The sequence below is a fragment of the Arabidopsis thaliana genome, chromosome 5, assembly GCF_000001735.4.
Source record: "Arabidopsis thaliana chromosome 5, partial sequence".
NCBI classification, from domain to species: domain Eukaryota; kingdom Viridiplantae; phylum Streptophyta; class Magnoliopsida; order Brassicales; family Brassicaceae; genus Arabidopsis; species Arabidopsis thaliana.
In genome coordinates, this window is record NC_003076.8 from 279,868 (window position 1) to 302,058 (window position 22,191).

Below are 22,191 nucleotides of genomic sequence, written 5' to 3' on the forward strand. Positions count from 1 at the left end.
AACTAAAAACTTCATTCGTGATTAAAAAATACTACAAGCTTAACTCATCTTGTAAAGTTTAGTATAACCCCTGAAAATGTGACTCTTCAGTTTTCACAATCAAAACACACAAGGCAGAGAAGAAACAAGACACAACTATATTATTTGGAAAAATCTTTCTTTTTTTTTGCTTTAAAGGTTATATCATCACTATAACACTACTATAGTACTAATATATTTTTATAATATGAAAAATCTTTTTTTTCTAACACCAAAAGATTATATCACTAAACCGACTAAAACGTTGGTCGTTCAATTTCTATTGGCTGGCTCACTCACAGAACAATTGGACGAATTTAGTGGGAAGATTGAGACATGTTCTGATTTTTCGCTAGAGACAAAACTATTAATAACAGATGTGTATGCGTCTGGTTCAGGTTCTAACTATGACCTATCTTAAGCATTCTTGCAGTTACTAGCTTGCTCGGATCATCATTAATAGAACGAGAACGACATAAGAGCTTTCCAAATTCTAAGCAACTTTTAATTCGTTAGACGGGATTAGTTCATCAATAATTTTATTTTGTTTTCAGCGAACAAACTTAGCGGCTATGATAAAATGTTTTATTCAAACTGAAAAACAACAAAGATAGAACCTAGATTAAATACCTACAAACCAAATAATTGCTCGAAAAACGACCTAAGATTATTGCGATATTCAGTTTATCACCGACAATAGAAAAAGGGGAAAAAAAAGAGTTATTTGTTATTATAAAGAAAGCTGATTGAAAAAGGACCAAGTCTTAAAATGACCCTTTGTACCGAGTACTTGATTATGTTGTCTATAAAAGGGACTGAAACCACAAGACGTAAGCACACAACACAAATATAAGACTTTTCACTTGAAAACCTATCCTGTTCTAAGTCTGAAGAGAGAAATATACAAATGGAAGCACACAACGTAGAGATATCAACAAGACTTACCCCAGAAATGAAAAACCAGGGAACCATAGAGTTACTCTACAAAGCGTTGCAGCAAGGCGACACTTCTACGGTGACCAAAGTGGTGGCCAGTGACGTGGAATGGTGGTTCCATGGACCGCACGATTGTCAACACATGATGAGGCTGCTAACAGGGGAACCTCCGAGGCAGGTTTCGTTCAGGTTTGAGCCAAGCAGTGTACAAGTAGTGGTGCCTGGTCATGACTGCGTGATTGCAGAAGGGTGGGAGGGTTCACGCGTGTACTGGGTTCACGTGTGGAAATTGAAAGACGGAGTGGTCACTGAGCTAAGAGAGTATTTCAACACATGGCTCACTGTTACAGACTACAGTCTTGGAGCAGTAGGATGGGACATGGGGCGTTGTACGGTTTGGGAGAGCGTACCAAGGGACCTGGCTCGTGGTTCGTTGCCTAGCTTGTTGTTAGCTATTTAACTAATGACTAAAGAGTAAATTAATTAAGTAACACACAGTTTGTCTCTGGGGGTTTCTATACTTTTATGATGAATTTAGCCTATATGTTCTAAACAGTGTTATGTGAACCCCAAGTTGTGTATATTATTGGTTCTTATAAAAATTGTCTACTCATTTTCAGGTTCATCACTCATCGTGCTTTAATAAATATCAGAGTAAAATAACTTAAGTAACTTTGATCCTATATATATCCCTATTGGATTATAATGAACTTTGATTTCTATTTTACGACAATGACAAAGCACTTAATGCTTTCTTTCTTTTTTGAAAAGAAAGAGAATGATGACAACTTGCTTGAGTCACTGCAATTCTAGAACGAGAAAGCACACGGGAGCATTGATGTTAATGAGTGGAGTTTTACAGAGAGGAGAAGTTTAGAGAGAGTTAGGAATGCGAAATTATTGTTACTAGTCAAAACACTTAAGCCAATAGATTCAGAGATCTGGAGGATGAAGACAGTATTCCGAGTAATATATTCAGGAAAACCTAGAGAACTGAAAACGAGATGGATTGTAAAATTGTGAGTCGTCTAGGCGGGGATGCGTGTATAAGACGCAGGGGCTTGTAACGACTGTAGACAAACCCTTATAGAGGCTTCTTTATGGGCCTTTGTTGGGCCTAATAAGTAAAGGGTTAACTACTAATCTTTCATCAAAGTATGTTGGGTTTCTCTACCAAGCCCGATTCAGGCTCTTCCACGGCTAAATAACTAAAAGTCAAATAAAATGATGTGAAACTTTAAAACGTGAACCCAAAAAATATGATTTCAAATGTAGTAGATTCGGTTTTCTCCTGTGGTTTGATTAATCGACCATCCCAGCTTATGTTAAAATAATTAAATTTCTGTTATTCAATTATATATTTTTTAATAAATAGTCTTAAATCTCGTGTTATTGCTGTTATAAATATGTATTAAAATATAAATTATTATTATAAATATTATACACTGTGTTATTTTAAATAATATGAATATTTTGTCACTTAGTCATATGCTTCAATTTTTTTCTACAACTCCGTTTTTTTTTTGTTTTGCTAAATTTTGTAAATATTTTATAAAATGGAAACAATTTAGGTTACAAACATAATTTGAAACCCAAAAATATGAATCCATGGCAAAAAAGAAACAACTCCGTTCTTAGATTCGTTTTTAGCGATATCTCTGAATTCACTCACAAGATAAAATGTGAGCCTTATTTGTCGTTTTTATGTTGATATAGGAGGAAACCTAATAGGCTCTTAGGGATGTACCCCTTAATAATAATGTAGATAATGTAGATGTGTAGATATTTGATAAATAGAGGAGAACAGCTCAGATTAAAACAAAACAAAAAAAAACTAATAGATATATAGTTAGCACTTAACACTAATTAAGCGTGACAATAGAATAATTACATAAAGTCTGATCTGCATCACAACAGTAAGTTCGCATATCTTGTGTAAGTGGCGTATTTCGAGTAATATATGTCTGCCACCTACTTTCTCATCGATTTTAAATTAGCATCATCTAATCAAATATTTAGTCCATACTTGGCGATCGGAAAATGAAAACAAAGAGACGTTTATATGTATATATTTTGCCAATCAAAATCAATGTTTTCAAACAATAACCAATAATAATTAAATATATGTATATTCGTATTAACATGTTAAAAACACAATAATATTTTTTTGGCCAATAGACCACACATGGTTTGGAAGTTGGAACCATTTCTCTTCGCTAGTCGCTACTGCAGCCACATCAATGCCTACGCTCATCCACGAGACGCGACGATACAGGTTGACTGGTTTGTGGCTTAGTATTATTCTGTTGAGAACAAACAAATCATAATTTTGAAAGGCGATGAGGTAGCAATATATGGGCTATATATCTTTTAACAAAAACAATTGAAAATACTATATAGAGACCTTAAAATAATTGAACCGACAGTTAAAGAGAGTTATGTGCTCGTTGGTGAGATGTCCATTAAATCTGTCTGAATGACAACCAATATTTACATACTTTGTCTTCTATATTTCAACAAGAAAAGTGAAATATTATCAAAAAAAATTATGTCCATAATGTAATACTAAAGTAATTTTATTCTCTTTGGAACAGCAATAGATGATGATGGATATGATCCGTTGTTCCAGAAGCATCGCTATTTATATTTGGCATTGCAAATTACAAGTATGTTACAGATTTATCTCGCAATACCTTATTGTTTTCGTAAATAAACGATGGGATGCAACATAATATTTCTTAATAAGTAACAACAAATTTGGCTAAAATCATTGATTATATCACAAGGAAAACAATATTGCTCAGAAAATTCCACCACTTGATTATTTTTCCTTCGAATATTATATCAAGAAACCATGCTAAATATTTAAGAGGTTGACGTGATTTGTAAATCTATAATTTGGTGTTTGGTTCATGAAAATGAAAACAAACTATACATAGTTTTTGGCTTATGCCCCCAAAGTTCTTAATGCACAAGACTAATCCATTTTTAAGTTCTTTTCATAATATTCTTAATTGGTTGATTAAATTATCCCAACAGAATAGTCAAGTTTAACTTGTTAGAATAGGAATGTGATGTCAATTTTTTTTCTTTAGATGTCAAATTTACTTTACCAATAAAAATAATGGAATGGATGTATGTAACTTGAAAGTGTTGTTGTCTTTTGCATAGAAAACACTTTTTGGCACGACTTCCGTTATGGAATTATTCTAATTTTTATCACATATTGTATTCTCCCCACTCACATCTCAATCACTCTTCTCTTTTACAGTGGAAAATGCCACGTGTCGTTCCCATGATTCGAACAGAATATTCCACTACAATTTGCAGTAGTACCACACATATTTTGAATACAAATTGCCACTGGTTATACAAAAAATCAAGAAAGTTTTTAAGATTTGGAGAAAATTTCCATAGGCAAATTAGATATCGATCAACCAATATATATACACGGCCACGTATCGCTATAATATGCAGGTCCATGCAAGCAACACAATAAAACTTTTGAAAATGGAGTCATTGTAGAATTGTGTGCTCATAGGCTGTTAAAGATTTCTCATGATCTCTTGAAGGGGACTTGTATTTCTGTCACTACATCCCATCTGTGTTGTCTTTTTCTTTTTACATTTTTCTTCCTTTTTTTTCTCCAGAAAAGGAAAAAGTGTATAAGAAAATGTAAAGTGTGAATTAATCCTCATAGTCATAGATAATTAGTTGATCTGGACATTAAAATGAGAAACAATGAATTTTCCTTAATTCTATCAAATCCATAATAAATAATTTGATTAGATTAATCTTAGCCTACCAGCTTTGACAATATTATGTAACAAAATTGATAATTATCCGAACCTTGCATTGTATAATAATTGATTATTCCAATAGCTCCTTATCTATATATAACTGAAGAAAAGAGCTATTGGAAATTTATGAAAAATATATATATATATATATATATATATATATAACTGAAGAAAAACATACAAAAATATATATGATAATAATATGTGGTGCGGAATTTTGGTCGTCATAATTTTGTTTATATTTCTTCACAAATTATAGACTGATTTTACATTTTTGTTCCGGCTTAGTTGAACATATTAGATTTTGCTTTATATAGGTTGAACATATAAGATAAAGGCACCTACATCTACATGATATAGTTCATATATTGATTATATATGACTATTAAAAGATATTGAGTATTGAAACAATTTGTGAACGGTTAACGTGTATTGTACAACAAAAAGACTTGATATTAATCAGAATAATAGGAAGAACAGTAACATTGTTTTGGGTAGAAAGAGTAGTCAAAACAACTTTTGAAAACGAAAATTTGAAACAGTTATATTTATATATTAAGGGAAAAAGAAAGTTGACCTGACTTGGGCAAGTCATGAATGGTGAACCTAGACCTTCAATTCAAATTCATATTTAAAGAGAGAAAACATTGAAAATTAAGGGTAAAAACTAAAAACTAGGGAAAAAAAAAAACTACTGTTTGAAGACAAGAAAAGCATCTCAATGATTTTCACGAGATAGGACCTAGAACTTAGAAGTGGACTTTGATTGAGACTTTAAATAGGGTGGGCAATTATGAGTCCCACATTGTCGTTTCTCATTCACCAACAATCACCATTTTTTCCTACAACAATAGTATTAGAAGTTTAGAACCGATATATTTCTATTAAAACAATAATTTTACCGACCCAACCAAAATTTCTTGACATGATATACACCACTTTTATTGCCAAAAAATAAAATAAAGAGAATATTAATAATAACGGGTAAGTCTTGTTCGTTAGGTTCTAAATTAAGTTAATAAAGCTTTTGCATGAATATTTCTTGCATCACTAGCAACCGATGATGCAGAAGAATGCTACATAACAACTCACAACACACACATATATAGAGTAACATTAATATGTGATATGATCATCATCACACGCATTGCCTGTTCTTGTACATGAAGCACCACTATGATCTTACGCCAAACCTAACTAGTGTCCATGCCTCCATGAGTCCATGGTGTGAAGTAAGTAACGTTCTCCGATGGATTGATGGGTTACATCATAAAATTTTAGGATTTTACCAAACAAAAATTATTTTAATGATAGTATTGAATCCAGGGTTCAAAAACTAGATATCTAATAAATCTCGAAAGTGTGACCTTGTAAATATCTCCGCAGTTGAACAAAAAAGGTAAATATCTCCTCGTATTTTGATTTGAGGATCATAATAACGTACTGAAGATAATTTATCTCTCTCTCACTATTTTAAAAATATTTGACATATACGCAAAGCTACCCAAACAAAAATTAATATGGTCCCAACGTAATGTTATACAGTTAGAATCGAATTAAATGTATGCAACAAACAATGGTAGCTGAGGGTATATAACCTAATAAAATAGTTTTCAATGAACAATCTTTTGACAAAAATGTCTGTGTATTACATATAAAGAAAAATCTCTTACTGTTATATATGCAAGATGGGGAATATAGCAAAGTTGGTTCAAATACATTCCTCTTGTTACTGAAAAATTCGCTTTCACCGTATATATAGTTAGTTATAACTTAACATTTATAATTTATATATGTACAAACGAAAAATTGATATTAAAAAATGGACCGAAAGAATGATGGAATGGAGGGAAATTGTTCAAAAATATAATGGAGTATTTATTATCAAATTATACCAAATTAGAAAAAATAAACGCTAAGTTTGCAAAAGAAAGAAAAAAAGTGATTAGTTGGATAAAATTAGATAAAGGAAAAGGGAATGGATTTGATGTAATGATAATTACGACAGCATGATTCTCTCAAGTCCTACCTTAATGTCGAAAAAGAAAAGTCATTGAGCTGTCGGATGGTACTCTTTAATGATTTCACCAGAAATATTTCTCTATATGTAGAGAAATATTAAAAACTCTACCTAATTATAATTCCAATTTTTACCTCACTTTTTTTTCATTGAACAATCGGCTACAATTAGTTTCTTATGTTCACACGGCTACAATTAGTTCAAAACAAGTAATTATCAAAAGAAACTGCATATATTAAATTGAGATATACATTAAAAAAACATATATATACGGAGGAGATTCGTATTATCTATAGCATATGCAACCTAAATTGTACATCGGTGTGGTCTTGTGGTCCTCAAGAACATTATTATAAAAATGTGTGTGCATATACGCAAACACACACACACACATTCACTTTCTTTAGAGGTTTTTGGGTAGCATGTTCATGGGTCAGCATGCTGTCTCCATTATCTTTTTGATGTATATTTAGGTTTCATTGTGGGAATTCAAAGAAATGTTGTTACCTGGTAATTAGAATCACAACAAAAGTAAATATGGTGAATTATCAATTTGGAATCACGTTTTCAAATATCAAACCTACAAGATTTTTCTTATAAAAATAACATCTGCAAGATTTGCATTCTAACTAGAGAGAGAACTAGTGTCATGTAGGTATATATATATATAACAAAATATAGTGACATAAACAACACTCGCACTTTTTTTTCGTCAAGGTATACATATTACATAAAAACAAAAACGTATTTTTTTTTTATCCAGACAAATCATACCCCCAAGGTAACTAAAATATTGTTGGGTAATTAAAATAGATATTTCCGTTTGCTATAAATGAGAAAGCACTTACAACATACATACATTCTCTCTTTCTCTCTCTCTCTCTCTCTCATCCCGGCCCAGTTATGTGGTCGGAGAGAATGATGAAGGTGTGTGATGAGCAAGATGGAGAAGCAGGGCACGTGCATTACTAGCTCATATATACACTCTCACCACAAATGCGTGTATATATGCGGAATTTTGTGATATAGATGTGTGTGTGTGTTGAGTGTGATGATATGGATGAGTTAGTTCTTCATGTGCCCATCTTCACCATCATGACCACTCCACCTTGGTGACGATGACGACGAGGGTTCAAGTGTTACGCACGTGGGAATATACTTATATCGATAAACACACACGTGCGTGTTTGTGTGTACGAGCTAGCCTAGATCGCGTATTTTGAGGAAGTAGATACCCTCTGCAAAAGTACCTATTTACGTACGTACGCAAAGGAAGATTAGTCTTGCGAAATAGTATCAGGTTAGTCTAATTAACAAAGCTATATGTGATTATATATATGATCACGCATCTTGATCAGCGTCGCTTATATATTATATATAATTTAATGTTCATAAACCATATGTGTCATAATGAACATAGTTTCGGTTAGCGAGTATTAGACAGGAGATCCAACTATACAATAATACAAGTCTTTTTCTTTTAAATGAAAATTTACTTATGGTGCTAATTCTATTGTCATTAACCGATGTTTCATTTGAGTAACTGTCAATCTGTCATATCATTTCAAGCAAAGGGTAAATACTAAAACCCTTTTGGTTGCCCCTTTTTTAGTTATTAATGAGGTTAATAGAGATAATCAAACGATATGATAAATGTATAAGATTACCGAGTAAAGATGAGTAATTTAATCGATTAGTGGAGCATGCGTTCATTTTTTTAAGATTATACTTGCTCTTGCTGGTTACCACCTTGTTCGCTCTTTTACGGGCTTAAATAACATACACATATTATACGTATACACTATCAAGCGTGCGAGATAGACCAAGTTACATGTTAATCTTAATTGTTGAATCACACATTTCAGGTTCGTAAGGTCATACCGCTCCTTATCAAATGGTATTCAGTTTTATCTCTCTGATCTCCCTCTTCTTTTAATTGTCTAATAAATTAAAATTTGAATTAGAACACATTAATTGGCAATTACAAACTATTATTCTATTCAAGTGTTTTTTTTCAAACAGTTTTACAATTATAAATATGTTATCGGAACGTATGCATATATAATAAGGATATTTCAGTCGAACTAATTATTCTTTTATGTTAAATAGTTGATTATAAATATTCAGATAACTTCTCTGAAATGTATAATTTGTATTTAATCTGAAAAATACAGTGTGTAAATTACCGTTTTCGATACATATATTGTTTAGCTCAATGTCAAAATGACATTCATGTCGTGATTATTTACTTTCCAACAAAAAGAAGAGCTTAGCTTATTAGTTATCATTATATTTTAGATTTTTTTTTTGTAGATGACGATAGCTCCTTTTAGATCACTATTAGTAATCGCAATTAATTCAATTTGGAGAGAACAACACAGCAAGAGGCATGAAGAAACTCCAATTCCACCAGAGCGTTGCTTCAAAGTTCGAAGTCTCAACAAACATGTTTGGAAACACATCTCCTCTATACATAAGCAATGAGACAACAGATATGTTAGATGTATGCAAGTTTTGTTTGCTTCAAGATAAACACAAAAGCAGAATAGTTTTGATTGGAAAGTTGTTTATCTGAAAACGATTAATCGAGCGATGCTCTTATGTTGTCAGTGGGCTTAGAATATATCTCCCTAGGCCATATACTGGGCTTCACTAATGGCAACAATATTAAATAGTCAGTTGCCTCAATATCAACGAGTGTTAGGCGGGCCCTTAAATGATTTGAACATTTGATAGATTTTAACAAATGTTATTTGGGAGACCACAATTGGAGTTTTTTTTTCTTTTCAAATTTGATTTCAATTCTGTAGCAACATGGAAATTAATTAGTATGAAATCTTCGATGGTTGAAAAAAATACTAATTTGTAAATTATATGGAAAAGAATCCAAAAAAATATGATTTGACCCATACGTCGGTGTTTGTTGAGTAAAAATCTTCTTTTTTTTCCGTGTTTAAGGTAACAAAACGCGTCGTCACAGATTTGGACCGTATTAAAAACAATTGACAACCGTGTATCCTCCCTTAATTTATCAATAATGCAACATTTTGATATATTCGTCTACTTCATCAATAAGAAAAGTGTAACACGGGAAATAATTAAATAGTCTAAATTCTCTTCTGTTTTTTTTGGTTTGTTCTTAGAGGAAATCTTTATCTTGGAATCTTTAATCTATCTAGAATTAAAAGTTTATGCTCGTAGGATTGTCTACTTTTAAAAGTCAACATATTCGATACAGATATTTTGTATATTTATATAAAGTCGAAGACCCTGAAACTTATCTTCACGGCATAATAAGACCAAGAAGAAAAAGAAAACATTAATTTCAACCAAAGCAAAACAGAGAGAAAAAAATAGAGAGAGTGAATCAATTTCGGTGGAGAAAGAGAAGAATGGAGCAGCCGTACGTGTACGCATACCCGCAAGGTAGTGGCCCCTCGGGAGCTCCGACTCCACAAGCCGGAGGAGTGGTAGTGGATCCAAAGTACTGCGCTCCTTACCCTATAGATATGGCGATCGTACGGAAGATGATGTCGTTAACGGACGGCAATTTCGTGATAACGGACGTCAACGGAAACCTGCTGTTCAAGGTGAAGGAACCGGTGTTTGGTCTCCACGACAAGAGGGTCTTGCTGGATGGTTCTGGTACTCCGGTCGTCACTTTGAGAGAAAAGGTCAACAATTTATAGTATTAGTTAAAAAAACAGAGCCGCAAGCACACACACAACATGTATACAAGTATAGATGGGATTTTATTAATAAAGTAGTAATAGTTTGTTTGGTGTCGCGTGATGATTGCAGATGGTGAGCATGCATGACAGGTGGCAAGTGTTTAGAGGAGGGAGTACGGATCAGCGTGATCTGCTGTACACGGTGAAAAGATCGTCGATGCTTCAGCTAAAGACCAAACTCGATGTGTTTTTGGGACACAACAAAGATGAGAAGAGATGTGATTTCAGAGTCAAAGGGAGTTGGCTCGAGCGTTCTTGTGTTGTTTACGCCGGCGAATCTGACGCCATTGTTGCCCAAGTATACTATCTCTAACTCTCTTTCCTTCATTAAGGGCCCATCCATCTCATTTATCAATGCATCTCACATGTCTCTACACAGTACACATTAATTAGCAATGTTTTAATCTGGTTTTGGTCTACTGCTTTAGAATCCGGTTTTGATGGACAGGTTTAGGTAGTTTTTGATTTCGGTTTAGATCAAAAGATACATTTATCTTAGCCCATATATTGTATGTTTGATGAAATTGGGAAGATTTGAGAAATAAAACGGTTTACTAATAGAAAAGGAAAATGGTATGGTGAATGATGGACAGATGCACAGGAAGCACACGGTGCAGAGCGTATTCTTGGGAAAAGACAACTTCTCGGTGACTGTTTATCCAAACGTCGATTATGCCTTCATCGCCTCTCTCGTCGTCATTCTCGATGACGTCAACCGCGAAGACCGCGCCGCCTGAGAGAAGAAGATATCACCTTCTCTTCTTCTTAATTATCCATCCATCAATAATGTGCTATTCATCAACCGTTAAAACTTTGTGTGATCATCTCAGTTGTAAAATAATCAAATCATTGTGCCTGTCCTTGTTGTTTAATGACTACATTTATAACTGTTTTTTCATTAATATCTCCTGCCAACTGTACGTGCATATCGTTACAAAAATTTATTTTAGTGACAGACATTTCACGTACTAATTTTTTAGTATAAAAAACACTTATGAGAAATAAATCTACAATCTTTAATACATACAAAAAACGCAAAAAAAAAGAAGAAAGAAAAATCAAACACAAGCCAATCGCAAAATATTTATTGAAACGGAGCGTCGTCACTTGCAGACTTGCTAATTGCTCGCAAGAGGTTTGACCGAAGAAAAATAATCAACGTGGCAGTAATTGCTCAAGGAGTGGGACCGGGTGTTACTGAGAAGACATGGCCAAGTGTGAACATATTTTTGAACGGACGCACGAATTTGTCGGAAAGCTGATTTTTTAAAAAATATATCTCTCCTCCTCTGTGTATGTAATGTATATATATGGCGGGATAAAATTTAATTAGACTCGCCTTGTGGAATAAAGGCATTTTCGACGAGAATTTCTGTAGAGATGAGGCCTTCTTGTGCTTCTTCCTCCTCCTCCTCTGCTTCTCCTTCGTTGAGGCTATCGTCAGTGACAGTGGCGGTGGACAAAGCCACGAGCGAGCTTCTCCGCACTCCTGATTGGACCATCATCATCGCCATCTGCGATTCTCTCAATTCTAATCGCTGGTAAATAAATGATCTTGCTTTCTTATCATGATGATATCCCTATGTTGTTCTCACAATAAATACCCTGACGTTGAAATTTTGTGCAGGCAATGCAAAGATGCCATCAAAGCCGTGAAGAGAAGATTGCAGCACAAGAGTTCTAGAGTTCAATTACTCACTTTAACGGTACACTCTTTTTTTCTTTTCCTAACCAACCTGTCTTCTCTCGGTTATAACTACATGCAGCTGCTGACTCCGAATACTATCTTCGTTTCCTTATAGTTGTTGGAGGCAATGCTGAAGAACTGCGGTGACTTTGTGCATTCTCATATCGCTGAGAAACATCTTCTTGAAGATATGGTTAAGCTTGTCAGGAAAAAGGTTCTTTTTCTTTTATCCTGAGCTCTCTTGTTAACTTCTCCAAGGCACCCTCTTTTTTAGTTTGTGGATATAATAATAATAATCTTGATATGTGTGAGTGTTGAAAATGTGTGTGAAAGGGTGATTTTGAAGTAAGGAACAAACTCTTGATTTTGTTGGATACATGGAATGAAGCATTCAGTGGAGTTGCTTGCAAACACCCTCACTACAACTGGGCATACCAAGAGCTTAAAGTATATATATAACCCACTTTCTTTTCTTTCTTTAGATTATTATTAGCCTCTAGCTCATTCCTTTTGAATCCACAGCGGTGTGGTGTGAAATTTCCACAACGTTCGAAAGAAGCACCCCTGATGCTTGAACCACCACCTCCAGTGACACAGTCTTCTTCCTCTTCTTCTATGAATTTAATGTCCATTGGCTCATTTAGAAGGCTTGACGAAACTATGGCTACAGAAATTGAGAGCTTAAGGTAAGCTTTTTTCTTTCTTTCTTTCGCAAACAACCAATCATTTCTAACCTTAATTATTTTTAGTTACTTGCATTGTTGATTGATTGTTTCAGCTTATCAAGCCTTGAATCCATGAGAAATGTGATGGATCTTGTGAATGACATGGTTCAAGCCGTTAATCCTTCTGATAAATCAGTATGTGTGGAATTAATCACTCTGTTTCAACAATACTTAAATCTCTCTAATAATATCTCTGGTTTGGTAAAATATATCATTTTTCATATGCAGGCCTTAAAAGATGAGCTAATAGTTGATCTAGTAGAGCAGTGCAGATCTAATCAGAAGAAACTAATCCAGATGCTCACTACAACTGCGTCTGTCTTCTCCACCTTTCTCTACTACATCTTCTTCTTCTTCAGCTTTACTTGTTCTTCTTACCAATAAGACATCTGTTCTGCCTTCTTCTTGCCTGCAGGGACGAGGATGTTCTGGCACGTGGTCTCGAGCTGAATGACTCTTTGCAGGTAGTGCTCGCTAGACACGACGCTATTGCCTCTGGCGTCTCTCTTCCTTTGTTGTTGCAGGCCCCAGAGCCAAGAGAGACAAGCTCTTCCCTCAAGACTTGTGGTGCTGCTGCTCTTGAGTCTGCTGACTCTGAGTCTTCTTCATCATCATCGAGCAGTGAAAGTGAAACAGATGAAGTGGAGGATGTTAAAGATGACTTTATACAGCTAGCCAAAAGGTTAACCATTCACTCACTAACTCAAACACACTAGTACCTTGCCAGTCACAAACTAGTTTATAGACGACATTCTCGAATTTGCAGGCATGCTCTATTAAATGCCCTACACAGCGATGAAGAAGAAGAAACATTGCTTCTAGGCAACGACAATGAAAAAACAGCAGAAGCAGAAGCCAAGACACAGTGCAAAGATCTAGCTTTGTTCGACACAACAACAACAACAACCACCAAGTCAGAGCAGGATATTATTGAACTTCTCAGCCTAACTCTGTCAACAACTGCTCTGCCCTCCCCACAAACGCAACCGCAGACGCAGCACCCATCGTTTTTTGCTGATGATAATATTCTTATGAACAGCTACGTTGTCCCCTGGGCACAGTCCCAAGAAGAACCACAAGTCCCAAAAATGACTCAGTTTGCTCCATCAGGACCTCAGTTTCAGCCATGGCCTCTGCAGCAGCAACAACCGTATTCATACGGTTATCCTCAGCCACAATGGAGCGGTGGCCAAGTAAACAGTAATGACACAACATTCTGGAGCCAAGGAGGCAATGAGAATATGGTCTTTGAGAGAAACTTGCAAGTCTCAAACTCATTTCCTGCTAGAGCCACGGGCACATCCGGTGCTGCTACTGCGGCTACAGTGGACAGGCAGCCGTAGAGGCCATATGTTCCTCCATACAAATTGTTTGAAGATCTTAACGTTTTCCGGAACACAGATGGGGGCGTTAGGAGTAGCAAATAACTATGTTGTAATTAGGATATAATACTTCCAAAAGACATTCAAATTCTATTAGAAATTGACAAAGATAACTAATAAGACTTTCAAAGTGAGGCAAAAATCTTTGGAAACATAATATATTTGATAAGGAATAAATAGTTGAAGTTGACACAGAATGACTACTATTTACAAAGCATTTACATGCGTAAATTCTATTTGGCAAAGCCTCCTCAATTAGTTTTGCTTGGATCTTCTCATCGGAGGCTAGTTAATCAATTCTATAAATAACACCTAATTTTACCCCAACTCCATATTCACTTTGCATTTGATTAACTTACTAGTTGTCATGATCTATCTTGGTAATTGTGTGTTGTGGTGGGTGTATAAGGAGACGAAGGAGCCAGCAGCCCCTGCGGCTAACAACATCTGGTAAGGGTGAAAGGCGAGGCAACTGACTGGGCCAATCTGTTGGCCCATGAAGGAAGTGTGGTACTTTATGATCCCAAGTTGCTCTCCTTTAAGGCTGAACACTTTTATTAGCTGTTTTGCTGACCCGCTCGCTATGATTGGAGCATGTCTATGAACACCCAATGCTGTCAGTGATCCTCTATGCGCGTCTATAGTCAGGTATGTCTCCTTTGGTCTTCTCAGATCCAGAAACTGAATGTCACCTGCTTGTGATGCGCTCACAATCTGAGACAACAAACATGTCAAGTGAGTAACTAAATGCCTTTTGTACTGACTGGCGAGAATCAGAGATTTGGGTGTGTAACCTTTGCTGGATCGAGTCCAGGCTGAAAGCTGAGTCCAACTACTTTTTCTACTCGCTGATGAGGCCGAGTGGCGCACACAAGACTATACATTGGAGAAGTGAGATTTCTTCTACTCTTGAACTAATAATCTTTGTTACTATGTTTAAAATCCAAAGGTGAGAGAATTAAACAAGCTCTCTAAGGTAACTTACAAGTCAGGTGTGCGAACGTCGTAGAGTCTTACAGATCCATCCGCAAAACCAGCAGCAAGTTGACTCCCATGCACTTGAGAAGCCGACTGCAAATAAACACACACATACAAATAAAGAGACTCATCAAGCAAGATCCGACTAGTCCTTGAGATCCTGTCTTCATTTAGACGAAAAGAAGATCTAGATAGTATCTATTTGTAACACAGATATCCAAGTTTGCATATGCTGGCTTACAAGGGCTGTGACGCTGCACCCGGATTCAAAGGGCATAGATTTGACGAGCTGTTCTTTATCCAGGTCCCAAACCATGATTGATAACGATTCCCCAGAAACATACTGTAGACACCAATAATGCGTCAAATACAAAGTAGATAAGTTTCACAACTCCAAATATAAAATGATAGCATGTTGTTAATGGAGTGGCCATATACCAGGTAACCTGACTGTTGTTGCCAGTCCACGACAGCGTTCAGGCCACTTGCACCAGGCTTCTGACCTTGGATTGACGAAAACCCTGTGACAAGTTTTTGTCTACCCTTTGTTGCGTAGTCTTTCCATATACGGACTGATCCATCGCCTACATGAGATTTCAGAACCACAAGTAAGAGCTTTTAACAGCCATACTCAATCAATAACTAACTTGCAAAAGACGCTCTGGAAAGAGTTGGAACATTACAAGAGGCAACAAGTAGCAGAGAGTCATCAAGTTCATTGACAAGGCAGAGATTTGAAATTCCTTTGTCAGGAAAATCGTTATTGTCAAAGCCATTAAGAAGAGTTGCTTCCTCGTAATTCCACACCCTGACAGGAAAGACAGCTAAACTTAGAGTCCAAGTGTCCAACAGAGGCAATTAAGTCAAAAAGCAGTTTTTAGATGAGGTATTTGAGTGAATGGAGGATTTCAAGATAAAGCATTTTATAAATGATGGCACTAAATAGATAGCACTGATTCAACATGTGTCGTCATCTAGAAATGGTTTTACAACTTCGTGCACCTAAATACCTGGTGTAAAAAATTAGCTTGTATTTGGCCTTACAGGGCTACCGCCAACCGGATTACATATTGTTGGTTTGAAGTCTATAATTTTAGTTAAGGTAAGAAATTTTTGCATACCTAATCCGTTCATTCTCATCGGCAGCAACTACAATAGGAGAAAAAGGGTGAAGGAGGGCCGTCTTTGTTCCCGTTTCAAACTTTGTATCCCAATTAGCAATCGGAATATTGCTGAGCCCGCTTATTGCTGATCGATGACAAAAGAAGGTTGTGATACAGTTCAAGTAACTAGTATAGATATAGAACAAGACAAAAGATACACAGATAAAAATAACTTACATGAATGCTGGCATTTTGCAATATGCTCCAGCGAAAACTTTTTTTTTTCTTCTCTTTGGGCTGCTATCTCTTCATTAGCATCTGCTCCGCCAAGAAGAGGTTTGGAAAAGTGACCACAGCTCCAGTTGTAGATAGTTGATTGTGGAAGCAAACTCCGTTCAGACCCGCTTACACCTAAAATCGGATCAGCCAATCCAGAGTCGGGAGAACCCAGCAGATGAGGTCGGAGCTCTAGCGAACAAACTCTCCTCAGTCCAGTTAAATAGCTTGTTTGCGGAGGGCTTACCGGAGGAGTCCTAAATGTTAACGGTAGGTGGCCTGTCAACATAAATTTCATGGTTAAGTTACTTAGAAGTTTATAATGGACAAAAACTTCAAGATTCACATCAAATGATGATTTAAAAACACTGCATAACCAACTTACCTGTATGCATGTCAAACCAAGAGGATGAGCGAACTAGGCCAGCCAGAGGAGTGTGAGATGCTGATGCTGCTTCACCTGGTCGGCCATTGGACTTGGAGGGTTTCGCAACAATTTGTTCAATCCCAATAACAGAAAGCACACGCCGCCCAAGGCTTGCAATACGTGGAGATGGATCTTTAGCTAAGGTAAACATAGCTAGAACACTCTGCGAATAGATAGCATTATCCAGCGGTCTTGGCTGATGGACAACTCCATTGCTGACACCATCATGGATGATTCCAACATCAGAATGCAAGGAGGAGTCATCAGCTAATGGAGATCCTTGCATTAGCCCGGAAAAAGGTTCTTGGAGGCTGCTTGAGATCCTTCCTTCACGAGCCACTGGTTGGCTATCAGGGCTAGCTCTAGTCAGAGAACCCATGTCTGAAGAAGCAACTATTGAAGTCCCAGAGTCATGAAACTTGGCCATTGAAGGGAGAGAAGTTCGCAGAGAATTTTGGGGCTTCCAGTATGAATCTGCAACTGACTTTAGATGTTGTTTGTGTCCAAAAGCAAACCGTGCGAGAGCTGTGAGACAATAACAACATGTTGAGACTATTCAGAATATACAATCCAAGCATTAGTTTCAAGCTTTCTAAGCGGAAGAGATATTAGTTAAAAAGGTTATTAATTTTAGTTAATATAGACACTAGAGATCATATAATACGACTAAACATGTAGTTTATTTTTCCTTTGAACTTGATGACACATGATGCAAATAATGCTACAATTAAGCATGATGATCAAACGTCAACATGTTTTGCATACCTACAGCAACCTCTGTTCGGACAAGCGGGCTCCCATCTGAAACTACATCTAAGAGACTTTTTATGATAATATCTTCAACTATATTTTCATCATCATCAAATTCTTCATCACAAACACCTTTACCAGAGTCAAACCCAACATCAAGTAAGGTACCCAAGGCAAAAACAGCAGCAGCCCTGACCTGCAAGAGATTGGTGTGGCCAGCAATTAGACTGCTATTTCAAAGCAAAAACAAATACTGAAATCTTATAAGTTAGCTAAGCTTCTGGCGAAGCACCACCTCTGGTTGGGCCTCGGAAAGCAGAGGTATCAACTTCTCAGAAGCATTTGCCTCCCTACCCATTATCTGGGCCTCCAAATAGTCCTCCCACAACTTTCCAAGACAAAGACAAAGCCATTGTAGAAACAATGGTTCTGGCGGTGGATCACATAGTTGGGTTGCTTCGAGGTGCCCCAGACAAACAGCAATTAAATTAGCTTCAAGACATGATTCTTGGCCTCGTTTGTAGCCATCGACAATAACAGCCAAAATAAACGCAGCCATAGCACGTTGTTCTGGGAATGCATCAGAACTATCTAAAAATCGAATGAAATATATGTGGCCCCGGTCCTTCACAAGATCAACTTGACAGGACTATATAAAAAAAAAAAAAAAATCTCTCAAACGTTAGCAAAATTCAAAGAATGAAAACGAGTAGCACAATAGAACAACGACAAAGATAAGGAACATGTCCCAATGTCCACAGATTAGGAGCAAGATGCCCATAGAAATGTTAGTCCCAATTTTTATGGCATTTAGAATTTATCTTAGGAATAATTATATGAACAACATTTATCTTGGTCTTTCTCATCATGAAGAAAACAGAGTCACGTTAATAATGCATCCCCAAAAGGAAGTAGCAGAGGTATAACAAGAAACGAACAAGCAGAGACATACGAAACTGCATGTACCTTATCAAGTGCTAGGATCTTTGTCCATATGAAAACAAGAATCTGCCGTAGCTCAATAGTTGTTGTTTGCAGCAGCTTCACTACGCAAGGATATATTCCAACAGATAAGGCCTATAAAAATATTCACATCAAGTAAGGACATCACACAAGATAACATGGGAGAGGAAATGTCTAAGAACAAGGGAAAAACAGGACTTCAAGGCATTAGAGGTACCAAATCGACAGCCCAAGGACCCATATCAAGAAATCTTCCAAGAAGCACCAGAGCACGATACCGATGGCACTGGCTAAGTAAGACCTGATACGAATCAGATTCCAAGTAAGCTAAGATGGTAGGATATATATAGATATTAGATGGAAGAGGAAGAATGAAGCCAGTGATTGCTCCCTAGATCATCAATAAGAAAGAAGCAGTGTCGATGAATGACAAATAGATATGAATAGTTTCTCATGGACCATAAGATAGGGGCCTTCTTTTAAAACACAGGAGGGGTAAATTTAGGGTTCAGGTGGCACCTGAAGAACAATAGGTAACTGCTCTGGTGGCTTCTTATGCTCAGATCCATGATCCAGCCAGACCTCAAAAGCTGTCAGTTGCTCAGTGAAAAATGAACTTGGCTAGATAAAGGAGAGTAACAAGCATTATCAACAAGACAGACATCATACCAAATCATACAATTACAAGGAAATATAATAATGGACAAAACAAACCTGAAACTCCGTATTTGGGTCCAGAAAAAATTGAGGAAGCTGAGAAAGGCAGATTTCAGCAGCCATGTCCCATGCATCCCTGGAAAACAGCTATTAGCGGAGGTAAAGAGCTCAGACACACAATTCATCAAAATGCAAACTAGGGATAACGTCCAATACCACATATGATGCTGATGCGTAGGAGGTAGCATAGGATGTGATATTGGGGTACAATTTCCGGACCGCATTATCCTCTCAGCTAGTAAGAAATTTCGGAAAAGGCTAGCAACCAACAAGTCCTGTCTGAATAATCTCTGGAAAAGTTCTGTGGGGTAAAACTAACTTCATGAGGAATGGAGAAAACAAACAAGAAGTCAAACTTGAGAGTTTGGTCTTGATACTATTTTTTGTCAACAATTTTGCATTGATTCATTAGGGGGAAAGTTTGGGAAGTACCGCGTGGAAGCACATTCCAGGCAATGGTGTCTGTGACTGCAGTGAAGATCCAGTTCAACTCTCCTAACAATGTTTTACGGTCATTTTGGCGACCGGGAATTCTATCAATAAGTGATTCATCTATAAATTCTTTCAGAAGAGAACGTCTGCAGAACCTGCAAAGAAAAGCCTCTGTGAAAGCTGAAAGCTAAACAAAACTGCACAGATCCGGATGAACATAAATGAAAGGCAGATAACCTGAAGAATAGAAATGATAGGAAACATACAAAAGAACTGAAGGCGTGCATTTCAATAAGTAACATGGGAGGAGAAGGCTATCAATAGGATAATAAGATGACCCAATTAGTCTAAGTAGAACTAGTTCTCATTCTCAACCAGTCACATCCAACGTTAAAATTCAAAATAATTACGACAAACCATATGTAATCCTAAGTGTCCTATGCAAACTAGTATGGCAGCTGACAATAACCATATATCCTAATTAAGTCAACTTTCTGGGAATTACTGCATCAATCAACCTTCAAAAAAAAAAACATATGCAGTAAAACTTGATCCAACTAAATTTTTTTGATGGAAAAAGACCATGTTTCAGACAGAAGAAGGGTGACACCAAGTACTTGAAACAAGACAGAGATTAGAAGAGAAATTTACCATTTCAATGCGATATTAATAGGTGTTGTGAGGCAAGAAGTAAAAACGTCAGCTGGAAATTCAACACTCTGAGGAAGTGTCTCATGTACATCACAAGCAGCCAGTAGAATACAGTCCTTCGGGGGTCCAGAAGATTCCCCCTCGTGAAGCTATAGTAAGGAGTGAAACAATTTGATCATCATACGAAACACCAATTGTAAAACTCAGCAGGTATCCACACAATAAGAGTAATTTGTTACCTCGGCGAAGGCATTGAGGATCACCCTAGCAGCAGAGCAGTCAAAAACGTAAATGGTGGGTGTTTTCAACCAGGAATCAAGCTCGCTGACTGGCAAGGGAATGTACTGCGTAAAATTCTGCACACACAAGATGAATAGGTGGCTGATAACAGACTTCTAAGAACATGGACAATGTAGAGAGAAAGGAAAGAAAACTGACCTTATTGTAAACCCAGATTTCACCATTAGGTGTAGGTTTAGGGACACCATGCCCGTTATAGTGAAACAAAACTCTCTCAGTCTTTGCATATTTCCGGCAAGACAAGCAGAGCTTCCTGACATCGTCCTTTGTAGGATCCAATTCGACTTTATATCGAGCCTGAAAATAAAACATAGAATACAAATGAAGAGGAAGCCAAACATTCAACAAAGGAAGGAGCTGGAAATGAAGTAATCACCCGAGCCAGCCATCTCTCGTACTGAATGCTCAAGTTTTGGCCAATAGCCTCAAGAGCTCTTCTTGGGGGAAACATAGAAAAAGGATCTGCGAGATCAAAACAAAAGAAGGGAAAAATGATTGCGGGAAACATTGAAATAAAAAAAGAAGAAGATGAGAGTTAAGTGAAAGTTGGGACCTATCCAGCATTCGAGTCTTGCGCAGGGAGAAATCTTAATAACATCAGGGGGATCAACAGTAATGTGCAAACACATAACTAGAGCAACACATCCTGTTTTCATCTGCCATTGAAAAAGAGTGAGCAAGAAGAGTACACAATCTAGTGGCAACAAAATAGATTGGGAGGAGAAACTAACTCGCTCTTTAAGGCGCCATCTTGGGGGTTGGACGATGTCGGATGCGTCGTCGTGTCTAAGGTCACAGAGCACAAGAGTCTGAGGCAAGTATGCCATGCTTGTGGCGGCGGAGAGGTTCTCATAGCTGCTACTTGCGACTCTGGGAGAGGCGATGATGGACACACGGGAATCATCGTGAGCGGAGGAGGCGCAGTTGTCGTCGTCGTCGTAGAGGTGATTGGTGACAACAGTAACGGAAGATTGAGAGAGCCTGGAGACCATCAAGTCCCCTAATGCCATCCAAATTGAACAATGAGAAAGCGAATTCAATCAGCAAAGCCACTGTTGTGCACTGCAGGGAGAATGAGCGGATGACGAAGAGATAATCCGGTAAGGACGGAGAAGAGCGAAGCGGAAGCCCTAGGAACACCGGAGGAGATGAAGAGTTAGATGGTGGTGCACAAAGAGAGAAATGTGGAGAAATGCCAAATTTTGGGATTTTGTCGTCAGCAGCAAAAAAAAAAAAAAAAGAAGAAGAAGAAGAAGATGAAGAAACGGAAAGTCGTCAATGTGTGTTGCGTTTTG

At 37.0% G+C, this 22,191-nt stretch overlaps 4 protein-coding genes, 1 long non-coding RNA gene and 1 other non-coding gene across 11 annotated transcripts; 4 read left to right on the plus strand and 2 right to left on the minus strand.

Moving 5' to 3' along the window:
• Window positions 1-806: 806 nt before the first annotated feature.
• Window positions 807-1,665, plus strand: AT5G01740 (Nuclear transport factor 2 (NTF2) family protein). The gene has a single exon (NM_120252.2). It carries the CDS (start codon window positions 926-928, stop codon window positions 1,412-1,414), a length of 489 nt encoding a protein of 162 aa, NP_195794.1. The 5' UTR covers window positions 807-925; the 3' UTR covers window positions 1,415-1,665.
• Window positions 1,666-7,716: 6,051 nt separating this feature from the next.
• Window positions 7,717-7,869, plus strand: MIR164b. Its single transcript, NR_142541.1, has one exon. It is a non-coding gene; the product is annotated as a microRNA ath-MIR164b precursor (primary transcript).
• Window positions 7,870-8,461: 592 nt separating this feature from the next.
• AT5G00790 lies at window positions 8,462-8,707 on the minus strand. The gene has a single exon (NR_142433.1). It is a non-coding gene; the product is annotated as an other RNA (long non-coding RNA).
• Window positions 8,708-9,849: 1,142 nt separating this feature from the next.
• On the plus strand, window positions 9,850-11,737 carry AT5G01750 (LURP-one-like protein (DUF567)). 2 transcript variants are annotated; one of them, NM_180420.2, is made up of 3 exons: window positions 9,855-10,448; window positions 10,576-10,803; window positions 11,099-11,737. In NM_180420.2, exons 1-3 carry the CDS (start codon window positions 10,167-10,169, stop codon window positions 11,240-11,242), a joined length of 654 nt encoding a protein of 217 aa, NP_850751.1. In that variant the 5' UTR covers window positions 9,855-10,166; the 3' UTR covers window positions 11,243-11,737. The 2 variants fall into 2 exon arrangements, with proteins under 2 accessions (NP_568095.1, NP_850751.1); NM_120253.4 differs by having other exon boundaries at window positions 9,850-10,448; window positions 10,576-11,502.
• An 82-nt stretch (window positions 11,738-11,819) lies between these two features.
• AT5G01760 (ENTH/VHS/GAT family protein) lies at window positions 11,820-14,437 on the plus strand. Its single transcript, NM_120254.3, has 9 exons — window positions 11,820-12,046; window positions 12,133-12,211; window positions 12,308-12,406; window positions 12,526-12,639; window positions 12,715-12,878; window positions 12,971-13,052; window positions 13,146-13,231; window positions 13,333-13,599; window positions 13,684-14,437. The coding sequence occupies exons 1-9, from the start codon at window positions 11,886-11,888 to the stop codon at window positions 14,258-14,260; spliced, it is 1,629 nt and encodes a 542-aa protein (NP_195796.2). The 5' UTR covers window positions 11,820-11,885; the 3' UTR covers window positions 14,261-14,437.
• On the minus strand, window positions 13,808-22,148 carry RAPTOR2 (regulatory-associated protein of TOR 2 (RAPTOR2)). 5 transcript variants are annotated; one of them, NM_001342618.1, is made up of 23 exons: window positions 21,628-22,148; window positions 21,450-21,552; window positions 21,273-21,358; window positions 21,035-21,193; window positions 20,836-20,952; window positions 20,597-20,745; window positions 19,946-20,100; window positions 19,670-19,814; window positions 19,511-19,589; window positions 19,316-19,417; window positions 19,014-19,097; window positions 18,800-18,910; window positions 18,129-18,482; window positions 17,849-18,029; window positions 17,042-17,608; window positions 16,618-16,935; window positions 16,399-16,525; window positions 15,961-16,085; window positions 15,716-15,861; window positions 15,519-15,620; window positions 15,285-15,370; window positions 15,094-15,175; window positions 13,808-15,013 (listed from the first exon to the last, which is right to left on the minus strand). In NM_001342618.1, exons 1-23 carry the CDS (start codon window positions 21,904-21,906, stop codon window positions 14,672-14,674), a joined length of 3,999 nt encoding a protein of 1,332 aa, NP_001330424.1. In that variant the 5' UTR covers window positions 21,907-22,148; the 3' UTR covers window positions 13,808-14,671. The 5 variants fall into 5 exon arrangements, with proteins under 5 accessions (NP_001330424.1, NP_001330427.1, NP_001330425.1 ...); NM_001342619.1 differs by having other exon boundaries at window positions 17,849-18,060; window positions 18,163-18,482; window positions 21,628-22,117; NM_001342620.1 differs by having other exon boundaries at window positions 14,437-15,013; window positions 20,597-20,736; window positions 21,628-22,117.
• Between the last annotated feature and the right edge of the window lie 43 nt (window positions 22,149-22,191).